Here is an 11,900-nt window from a genome sequence, read left to right as displayed (position 1 = left end):
CGAATTCAGAGGAATAACGTTGCTCATTCCAGGTAACCCTTTGATAAAAGGGGAGCACTGCTCAATACTACCACGAGGACAGCCCATGGAGCGAGGAATCCAACTCCTCAGAGAGGATTAATGCTCGAAAGAAAGCACCATACTCACAATAACCCTGAATGGTGAGAGGAGTGATGCTTCCAGAGTGTGTCGACAGAGACACACTAGTTGAGTGGAGCCCAAGGTACCGGGGTCTAAACCAACTCAGAGAAAAGGAACGAGATCAATAACGCGTAACCCTTACCATACAGGATTTTAGAAAAGTGGGCAAAGCATAACGTGCACACCTACCAGCTATGTGGATTTTAGAAAGTGCGCAAAGCATAACGTGCACACCTACCAGCTATGTGGATTTTAGAAAGTGCGCAAAGCATAACGTGCACACCTACCAGCTATGTGGATTTTAGAAAGTGCGCAAAGCATAACGTGCACACTTACCACTTATGTGGATTTGTAGAAAAGTGCGCAAAGCTTAACGTGTGCACTTACCATAGTATTTGGATTTTAGAGTTTTCCAAGCATCTGTTTACAGATACCCGGAAGTACTGGGCCAAACAGGAGAGGCAAGCTCAAATACACCCCTCAAAGGTGAGGGGAGCACTGCCCGAGCCAGCATTTACACAGGAAGTGGGGGTGCCCATCGAGGACCTACCCTAGAGAGGGACAGAAACACACTGGTCCCGGGAAACACTGCAAAGAAACTAGCTGCAGGGTTATACACACAACCACCAGCTCATTAGATACACACATATATATATATATTTATATATACATATATTTAGACATGGATCGTACTCACTCACCATGGTTCCCGCATCGGAGCTCTGTCCGAAGAAGCCTCTAGACTGGACCATCAGTAAGATGGTCACTATGAAGCCATAGAACCAACCAAACCTAATAGGTCCAGCATAGGAGACTATAATGCAGGGAATTTCCCACCTAACCTCGGTCAGGTGGAGAGATGGTGGTTACAGGGGAATTAGGAAGATGAAGATAAGGGCAGATGTAAGACCCCCGAAGGAAATGAGTAGATACTGAGGTATCACTCTGATCCGGACAAAAGCGCTGACGCCCTGTCTAGATCACATCCCTTGGGTCTTTTACTTACCTTCCTCTGACCCGTGATTCCTCCTACCCCTACCCGCGAGCAGGGGAGGAGCGCGAGCCGCGACACTAACCTTCTGAGCCAGTCTCTGATGCTCAAACCGAGACGGGCTAGGACCCCTTGGTTGTTCGGGCTCAGACCTGGTCTTCGTGAAGTCCGCTATCCCGGTCTTTCAGCAGGTCAGCCTGATATGCTTGGAGCATCACCATCGTGTGCAATGAAGCGACAGCCCAACCTGCTGCTTCTGCGTATGTATATTCAGCGAGATGTCAAGAAGGGGAGTCTTAGAGGATGTCTCACCCATAGAGAGATAGCTGGCCAGCGTAGACCCCCGAAGGAAATGAGTAGATACTGAGGTATCACTCTGATCCGGACAAAAGCGCTGACGCCCTGTCTAGATCACATCCCTTGGGTTTTTTACTTACCTTCCTCTGACCCGTGATTCCTCCTACCCCTACCCGCGAGCAGGGGAGGAGCGCGAGCCGCGACACTAACCTTCTGAGCCAGTCTCTGATGCTCAAACCGAGACGGGCTAGGACCCCTTGGTTGTTCGGGCTCAGACCTGGACTTCGTGAAGTCCGCTATCCCGGTCTTTCAGCAGGTCAGCCTGATATGCTTGGAGCATCACCATCGTCGCCATAATGAGATGAATAGAGATCGCTCTTACCACAGAATTTTTTTTCACGCTTCAAACAAAACAGTCAATGAAGACGAAGAAGAGAATGATGTATGCTCCCGGCGCCTATTTATAATATAGTTGCACCGGTAGTGACGTCATGGCTGTCGCCGGCCAACGAGTTGGTGTTTTTTCAATGTATGCTTCAGACACGGGTCACGGTGAGGCATCTCCCATAGCGACCCCTAGAGGACGCAGTTCGAAGTTCCCATGAAAGGGAACAGCTTACATCGAATCCAATCTGCCAAAACTAAAGCTTGTGGAATGTTCCGCTCTATGACGTAATAGTGCGGCTAAACCCCGCCTCCGCAGAAGAAGATCAACTCCTGCTTCTACATCACTGCCTGTTTAGCTCCGCCAACCGATTCTACATCATTGCCTGTTTAGCTCTGCCCACCGATTCTACATCATTGCCTGTTTAGCTCCGCCCACCGATTCTACATCATTGCCTGTTTAACTCCGCCCACCGATTCTACATCTCTGCCTGTTTAGTTCCGCCCACTGATTCTACATCACTGCCTGTTAAGCTCTGCCCACTGATTCGCGCACATAGTGTAAATAACGAGAGAGATGAATGCAGGTCTACACAGAAACCAAATGATAAAGATGGCTCCGAAGATAACAAGATGCTGTGCAGTGGCAAATTGTGGACAAATATAGTCTTTGCATTGCCTTACTTTTGATCCCAACATTAGGAAAGAACTTTATTTTTAATGAAGTTCCAGACCGCGTCTATAAAAGGTTGGTCATTTGTTCACTTCATTTCACTGCGGATTCGTTTACAAACAAGGCACAACTCGACGCCGGATTTTCTGAAAGACTGAAATTAAAAGACGATGCTGTGCAACTATATTGGATCCGACAGTAATGTCACAACACAAAAGCGTGAGTAACTGTTTTTATTACCTGGTCACTATTGCTTTGTTATTACAGATCGTTTGATATGTACTGAGTATTTATGCTTTTTTAACTTAAATCACAGCAGGGTCTATCTGTGAAGGATGTCATCTGTCAAACTTTTAAATATGCAAAACTGTTAGCCAGTCATAGCGGTGGGCGTTTACTTCCGAGTCTACAGTCCGCCACGCCTATTCAGATGGAGAGTTCTGATGAGAGGGGGTCAAAACAGGACAGAAAATAACCTGTTACTTCTAAATTATGATGTTTTTTTATGTAAAATTCTTGATAACATTATAAGTGGACCTCAAAAATCTGTAAAAAGTAATAATAAAAAGGGCCGTTCATGACCCCTTTAATGAGCTCGAGAATGATGCATGCTCCCGGCGCCTATTTATACTATAGTTGCACCGGTAGTGACGTCATGGCTGTCGCCGGCCAACGAGTTGGTGTTTTTTCAATGTATGCTTCAGACACGGGTCACGATGAGGCATCTCCCATAGCGACCCCTAGAGGACGCAGTTCGAAGTTCCCATGAAAGGGAACAGCTAACATCGAATCCAATCTGCCAAAACTAAAGCTTGTGGAATGTTCCGCTCTATGACGTAATAGTGCGGCTAAACCCCGCCTCCGCAGAAGAAGATCAACTCCTGCTTCTACATCACTGCCTGTTTAGCTCCGCCAACCGATTCTACATCATTGCCTGTTTAGCTCTGCCCACCGATTCTACATCATTGCCTGTTTAGCTCCGCCCACCGATTCTACATCATTGCCTGTTTAACTCCGCCCACCGATTCTACATCTCTGCCTGTTTAGTTCCGCCCACTGATTCTACATCACTGCCTGTTAAGCTCTGCCCACTGATTCGCGCACATAGTGTAAATAACGAGAGAGATGAATGCAGGTCTACACAGAAACCAAATGATAAAGATGGCTCCGAAGATAACAAGATGCTGTGCAGTGGCAAATTGTGGACAAATATAGTCTTTGCATTGCCTTACTTTTGATCCCAACATTAGGAAAGAACTTTATTTTTAATGAAGTTCCAGACCGCGTCTATAAAAGGTTGGTCATTTGTTCACTTCATTTCACTGCGGATTCGTTTACAAACAAGGCACAACTCGACGCCGGATTTTCTGAAAGACTGAAATTAAAAGACGATGCTGTGCAACTATATTGGATCCGACAGTAATGTCACAACACAAAAGCGTGAGTAACTGTTTTTATTACCTGGTCACTATTGCTTTGTTATTACAGATCGTTTGATATGTACTGAGTATTTATGCTTTTTTAACTTAAATCACAGCAGGGTCTATCTGTGAAGGATGTCATCTGTCAAACTTTTAAATATGCAAAACTGTTAGCCAGTCATAGCGGTGGGCGTTTCCGTTCATGACCCCTTTAATGAGCTCCGCTTGCTGTTCTGCATTTGGGTTCTCTTTTGCAGAACATGACAGAAGCATCCGAAATAGCACCGGTAAGCTTCTGCTATTCAGTAGTGCATTGTGTGTGTGTGTGTGTGTATGTCTGTGGAGTGTTTGCACAAGCATTGCTAGTGAGTCAGTTTGCCTCTTTTAGTAAGATATTAAAATGTCTAAGTGTAAACAAAAATCGGCAAATGAGCGGTGCTTCAGGCTGTGTGCTCCCCCATGTCCCCGCTGTGTGTGTGTGTGTGTGTCTGTGGAGTGTTTGCACAAGCATTGCTAGTGAGTCAGTTTGCCTCTTTTAGTAAGATATTAAAATGTCTAAGTGTAAACAAAAATCGGCAAATGAGCGGTGCTTCAGGCTGTGTGCTCCCCCATGTCCCCGTTTTATTACTGACAGGGACACATATGATCTGTGCGTCACTTGTACCTTGTTTTCTCCGTGGTACTCTGAGGCTGAGACCTCCTGCACAGCACACTAAAATACCAACCTGGGACTTGGAGGTGGTTCTGGAGGGCCTGTACAATGTCCCCTTTGAACCTATTGAGGAAGTGCCAGTCAAGTTCCTGACCTTAAAACCAGTTTTTCCCCTTGCTATTTCCTCCCTTAAGAGAATAGGAGACCTTCAGTCCTCTCAGTCTTGCCTTCATGCCTGGAGTTTGCCCCTGGCATGCTCAGAGTCTTACTGACCCTTCGAGGTCCCACCTGTGAGCCGCTCCAGTCGGCCGACTTACGGCCTCTGTTGCTTAAGACTGGCTTTAGTGTTGGTCAAGCGAGTGAGTGATCTGCAAGCGCTTTCAGTCAGCGTTTCCTGACTTGAGTTTGGGCCTAATGACTGTAAAGTCTTCCTTAAACCAAGACATGCCTATGTGCCTCTCCCCACTCCGTTCAGAGCACAAGTCATCACCGTTCTAGCTCTTCCTAATTCAGAGGATGAGCGGGGTCCTAATTTGCTCTGCCTGGTTTGGGCCCTTAGAGATTACGTAGAGTACTTTAGCCACTTTGGGCATTCAGAGCAGCTCCTTGTATGGTTCGGAAGCCGCTCTAAAGGGCTGCCAGTTTCGAAGCAGAGACTATCCCACTAGATGCTAGATGCTATAGCCCTGGCTTACACCTCATAGGACTTACAGAGTCCTATTGTAGTGAGAGTCCACTAGACACTGGTCTTCGCCGTCTACCTTCACTGGATTTCGGTTACTAACATAACCTCGGTTCCCTGAGAACAGCAGGAATGAGCGTTGCGTAGACTGCCGTGCTATAAGGCTGCACACAAGTCAATGACTGTCGCTATCAGTCGAAAGATTCTGATGAAATTGCATTCAGCGCTGACTTACATAGGCTTACTTCAGTATCAGAGTAAACAGGAGTTTCCCCAAAGCATTTCACGCAACACTAGTTCCCGTTATTCTCAGGGAACCGAGGTTACGTTAGGAACCGGAGCCAGAGCAAAAATAAGAATAAATCAATGCATATCTTTTACACTATATATCACATGACACAGCCAAAGCCTCAGCGTGATTAAACGCTTGGCTTTCTTTATGTTTTGAGCTAGAAAACCATGAATGGAATACAAGATGTAGACACTATGGGGAGCAAGATGAAAAATACAGATCTATTTAAAATATTTAACATGGCAATTTACTTCCGGCAGTTATATTCATTTTCATCCATAAATTTTGTCTACAGTATCCATACTAATCTTCTATATTGACAGGGACAAAATTAATTGAAAATCATTGCAGGGCACGTAAACAAAATGAATGATTTTCATCATTATCTTGTATTTTGTTATGTTGTTTTTAAATAACTATGTTGTATTAAACAAAATGATTAACAAGGTTAAATGGGCGATATGTTTCTACACAACATATACAAGATTGCCAAACACTCCCCTAAACAACATGAAAGGCACAAACATTCAAATAATCTATAATTATTTATGTATCTATAAATAATTACAGGGAAAAAGAGACTTTTCCAACCTACAGAAATATAGCAAGAAATATACAAATCTAAGATCCCCGTGTATGATATGGAATGAATCATGAACTTACAGGAATATTGAAATTCTTCATTTTAAAAGTGAACAGCATTTTGCATTAAAAAGCTGACTCACAAACAAGATAGCAGCATCAACGCAGCGAATGAGGAACAAACACTCTCTTTGTACCCAGTTTACCCCTAATGAGTGCATAAAGCTATAGAAATACCTAAACTGTGCATATTAGTACCAAGATATTAGTTCTTTTTGAAAGGATATACCCCTGTCACATATAAAGAACTTAAGAAACTATGCTTCTAAATATGATTAGGTGCACAGTTTTTTTAAAATAAGATATGTACTGATATTGTGAACCAAAAAACTATGCTAAATCAAGCATTAAAAAATAACAAATAATAAACGACGAAATACATTTTATGCGTGTCTGCAATTCGAAATCATCACAATAAAATATGCACAAATAAATACATGCATTCACCACAGCTTGCTTGCGTGCTTGTTTTCTATATCAGTGTTTTCTATGTTGGTCTAAACGGAAACTAGGCTATTTATCATATTCTTCAGTGAATTTTGCCCCTCAGACAATATCATCATATTTTGAGAATAAAGCACAACAAAACAATAAAGCACACTGAAATATTTAGAGAAGAGATGATCAAGGCAGATTTGACCTGAAAAAGCTTGATTTGTGGTCTCAGGACTAGAGTATTTGTTCAGAAATGTCAGTTTTATGCTGTGATATTAATGTTGTTTTTTCCCCCCACACGTGTTCTATGCTGTCATTCATGCAGTTGATTAATTACAAGTTGTGTTGCCCTAAACAAAGCTTTAACATTTACAGCATGTTGCTACTGTGTAACGAAGAGTTACTTGCCGCATCCAGGGTGGGATGCGGCGTGGTGACGTCACGGGGTGAGCTCATGCTCCGCCAATAGGAAGCGCTTGTTGCTTGGTCTTCCTGATGCTGCCAGCGGATGCTGAGGATGAGAAGGGGAGTCTCGCGCACGGTTGGTTTTCTCTTCATTATGTAGTTGTATTAGTGCTAGTGACGCGTGCTGAATGATCAGGCTCTGCCTCACACACAGGCACGGTTTAGTAGCGTTACAGTATGTGCAGTGTAAGATCATCGTGCAATAACAGGCTGGGGTCAGGCGTGACGTCCCAGGCGTCCATCATCACTGCGCTGCTGCTGTGCGTTCATCTATGATCTGCTAACTGAACCTTTAATACCACACACCATGCATCAACTGTTCAAATGCATGTCTCTCAGCTGCTCTGGTTTATGTATCATGTTTTGATGACTGTGTCTCGAGCTTAACTGTGAGTGTGTTTTACTGCAGTATTTTTTTAAGTTTGCACGGGTAAATTATGTTAAGGGAACTTAAGCTTGTTTTTTTTTTGCCTACTTTCACTTTCATTTGACAAAAACTGCCTGAACAGGTTTTGGAAACACTGATGCTATTCATGGCACAGTGATTTATTTACATATTTAGTCTCTGATGTGTTTTATGGCACATCATCACCTGCTCGTATTTTGGTCAATATTTGCCAGTTCATATACAGTGTTATGTTAGTATCATTTAAATACTATTATATATATATATATATTTATTTATTAAGGGTTAGTTTTTAGTTTTTGTAATTTTAATATTTTAACTCAAACTGTTTAGAAAAAGAGGAATGTTGCCTTGATTAGCTGATATAAAATGTGAGTTCATTTATTTATTTTTTAATGTTATTTATATTTACATTGTATTTTATCGTTGTACTGCAGCAAGAAAGTTTGTGACATTTTACCTGGTAAGTTTTGTTGTTTGACTGATATCATATAGAGTTACAAATGATACATATCTTGTTCTGATCTTCTGTATTCTTTCACGTTGCATGTCTGCTGGCAGTGGACAGTGATTAGGTAGCTTTAGGTAGGAATTAAGCCAGCAGTACTGCAGTATTTGTTTCTTCTTTATGTTAAGCTGCCTTCTGTATTGTGTAAAGCGCTGTCAATAAAATGGACTTGCCTTGATGTGCTTTGTTAGGAGAATTAACATTACAGGATCGCAATCATTCTCAGAAAGCACTGTATCTCACACAGTCTCTGTTCTTCTGCGATATAGGGTGAACATGAACTTTTTTGGGGTCTGGTTTTAATCAGGTTAAAGCCTCGTCCGCACTGGAGGCCCGTGAGAGACTTTGATCAGATGGAAACACTGAGTCACATGACTGTTTTATGTGACAGGTCTCAGGGGCAAAGGTGAGTCGTAGTGCATTATGTTCATTTTTACCAATTTTGTAAAACAGATCGGTCAGACTAGATTCTGATTGGATTCTAGCGGGCGCAATGGAGAATGCTCCTGGCATGACCGGTGTCTGAAGCATGAATCTGAACACAACGATGAACTTGACATTGGCAGGCGGCAGCTTATGACGTCACATCTGGAGCAGCCACGTTCAGCTCGCGTCTGTTATCTTAGAGTTATCTTCCTGGGGCCTCCGCTCTCTGGAGCTCTGCTAGGATAGCATTGCCAGTAGTAGGCTCTCTGTGAGCCTCCTTGCATGGTATTCTGAGCGTGGGATATCGTTAGTCTCCTCTTGATTTAGAGTCGTCATGCTGGGGCTTTCCAGATAGCGCTCTCTAGGGGATGCAGGGTCTCACTCCCCTTCTCAGGGAACCATGCATAACCTGAGACCTTTTTTTTCTCACACTATTGTAAACTGCAAGATATAAATTTACATCTTGCAATTCTGATTTTTTCCCTCAGAATTATGAGTTTATATCTTGAAATTGCAAGTTCATATCTCGCAATTCTGATTTTTTTTTACTCAGAATTATGAGTTATATCTTAAACAATTGAGAGAGTATATCACAATTCTACATTTTTTCATTTTTCTTAGAATTTTAAGTTTATATCTGGAAATCGTAAGTTCATTGTGACTTTTCTCTCAGAACTTTGAGTTTATGTCTTGAAATTGCGAGTTTATATCTCGCAGTTATGACTTTTCTTATCAGAACTAAGAATTCAGAAAAAAGGGTCAGAATTATGAGATGTAAACTTGCAATTCTAATAAAAAAAGACACAATTAACTTTTTTATAATTATATTATATGGCAGAAATAAGCTTTCAGACATTCTAAATCAATGTAACAAATTGTGGCAATTTTATTTATATATTATATCACATTAATGGTAATTCAGAGTGCTTTATATAAAAAGAGTTTATATAATCATATTCATAACAGATGTTCATAACAAAAATACAATTAGCAATAAAAAAAGTAAAAAAGATTCTAATAAAAAATATTTAAAATATAATTAAAAACAAGAACAGTAAAACAGACGTGTGTATGTTTCATACAGTATGTGGCACATTTTCATACAGTACATACCACAGCACCACCTTAACTAATGAATACATGTCTGTAAAAAGCTGATGTTTTGTGCATAATGTGGTGATTGTGTATTTTGGCTCTGTGTTGCACAGGTGGACACTGGCCTCACTTCACATGTGTGTGAATGCAGGAGAGACGAGGGGCTGCTGGGAGGGTCTTTAATGACCAGAGATGTGCCAGTTCACAAGTGATTTCACAACTACAGATCCAACACCTGGCTCTGGTTCCTGTGGACGCTTGTCCTCTCCAGCTGACTGACAAACATGGCAAAGAAAGACTATCTGCTAGATGCAGCCCAACAGATTCGAATGGCACTGGACCGAGAAGTCAATGAAGACTATGAGGCGGCATTCAGCTACTATAAGAATGGAGTCGATCTGCTGCTCAATGGAGTTCAAGGTAAATTAACACTTTACTGTTACGTCCTCTGGGCATATGGCTGCTGTTACAATGCCAAAATTGAAATGTCATCAAATTGTATAATGACTGAAAAAAAATTAAAGACAGTGTGAAAAACTGATCTTTAAACACTTTTGGACGTGGAGTTTCACTGATGCTGAAAAACACTTTTGGCCACATGCATTCAGTCAACCACACTGTAAAAACTAATTTGTTGACTTAAAGTGCAAACTCGTTGCCTTGATTCACTTCTAATTTAGTTAAAAATATAAATGGATCATTAAATCATTGGCTCACTCGATACGTTAAAAAGCAGATTAATTCAGGAAAGAATCATCAGTGTTGCTCTGAGATGCACAACAGTTTTGCTCCGGCTTTGTTTGGAACGGACAATATTGTGTATAAAATGTAACTCACTCAATTAACTTCTTGTTTGTTGAATTTCTTTTTTTATAAAATGAATATCACATTGGCCATCGCACACACGTGCTGATATTAGGGAAATTGCATTCTTGCTTGTGTGGCATGAGCCTATCATATCTTAAAGGTATAAAAAATTGCGTTCTGATTGGCTAATCACCGTTATTTAGTTTGTAAATGATCATACGTTTAGAATTTTCAACAACAATTTGAGTGCGTGTGAATATATATTCACTGTATATATAATATACTGTGGTACCATTGGCCAAGAAACTTTTGAAACTTAAAAAAATAAAAATAAATACTAATAATCAAATTTGTATTTATAAAGCACTATAAAACAACAATGGTTGACCTTTGTGCTGAACAATATCATTTAACAGAAATCAAAATACATAAAAGTAATGGGACAAGACAGACAAACAAATAATTATTTTGAATAAGCCCCTTTTGGCTCATACACTGTAAGACTTGTCTATAAGATAGGCTTTTAGTTTTGCTTTAAAAAGTATTTCTGTTGCAATTGTTCTAATAGAGATTGGCTTGTTCCACAGTTTAGGGCCGGCTATGGCAAAAGCCCGGTCACTGTTTTTCTTCAGCCTAGATCTAGGGACCAAAAAGAGTTTCTGATTCCATGACCTTAGACATCTAGCTGGGGTGTGTAAACTCAAAAGGTCAGAAAGATACAAAGGTGCCAGTCCATTTAAAACCTTAAAAACAAAAAGTACAATTTTAAACCCTATTTTAAAATGGACTGGCAGCCAGTGCAAAGAGAGTAGGTCAGGGGTAATATGTTCATATTTGTGAGTGCCAGTCAAAAGTCTAGCAGCTGCATTTTGTACTGTTTGTACAAAGTAGTTAGTAGTCTAGTCGAGATGAGATAAAAGCATGTATAACTCTCTCAATCTCAGCACAAGTTAAAAAACTCTTCACCTTAACAAGGAGTCCAAGATAAAATAAACTTGATTTAACTACTGCATTTACTTGCTTATCAAAAGCCAAAGCAGAATCAAACACAACACCTTCATATTTTACAGAGGGCTTGATATATGCGGCCAGATCACCCAGCACTTGCTGTATGTTGGCAGATACAGCTAAAGGTCCGAACACATTAGCCTCAGTCTTACTCTCATTGAGGTTCAAAAAATTAACAGACATCCAAGCTTTAATATCAGACAGACAAGCAGTTAAATCACTCAAACCCTGGTTGTCATTTTGCTTAAAAGGCACATAAATTTGAATGTCATCAGCACAACAATTAAACGACACTTTGTGCTTATTAAAATTGAACTCAGCGGGAGCATATATAAAGAAAATAAAATGGGGGCAAGGATAGAACCTTGAGTAACTCCACAAGTCAAAACTGATTTAGAGGATGAGCACCCATCCACACAAACTGAGAAAGTTATATTGTTCAAATGGGATTTGAACCATTCTAGGACAGTACCATTAATACCCACACAGTGTTGAAGATGGCAAATAAGAGGGGCGTCATGCACTCCTTATTTTTGAGGGGGCACGAGTGGGGGGGGGGGGGGTGCCCCTCATGG

General features: G+C 41.1%; 1 protein-coding gene across 1 annotated transcript in view; it reads left to right on the top strand.

Annotated features, from left to right (window-relative positions):
• The first annotated feature begins 7,092 nt into the window (after nucleotides 1–7,092).
• Nucleotides 7,093–11,900, top strand: part of rps6kl1 (ribosomal protein S6 kinase-like 1) — a 20,258-nt gene continuing 15,450 nt past the window's right edge. The window contains exons 1-2 of the mRNA XM_016248518.1: nucleotides 7,093–7,151; nucleotides 9,624–9,930. Of these exons, the coding sequence (XP_016104004.1) occupies nucleotides 9,795–9,930 (136 nt within the window). The 5' untranslated portion in view covers nucleotides 7,093–7,151; nucleotides 9,624–9,794. The remainder of the gene's footprint in view (nucleotides 7,152–9,623; nucleotides 9,931–11,900) is intronic.

Source organism: Sinocyclocheilus grahami, unplaced genomic scaffold (assembly GCF_001515645.1).
Source record: "Sinocyclocheilus grahami isolate Dianchi unplaced genomic scaffold, SAMN03320097.WGS_v1.1 scaffold881.1, whole genome shotgun sequence".
Lineage (NCBI taxonomy): Eukaryota > Metazoa > Chordata > Actinopteri > Cypriniformes > Cyprinidae > Sinocyclocheilus > Sinocyclocheilus grahami.
The sequence above is the reverse complement of the archived record's forward strand: the minus strand, read 5'-3'. Positions and strand labels throughout refer to the sequence as shown.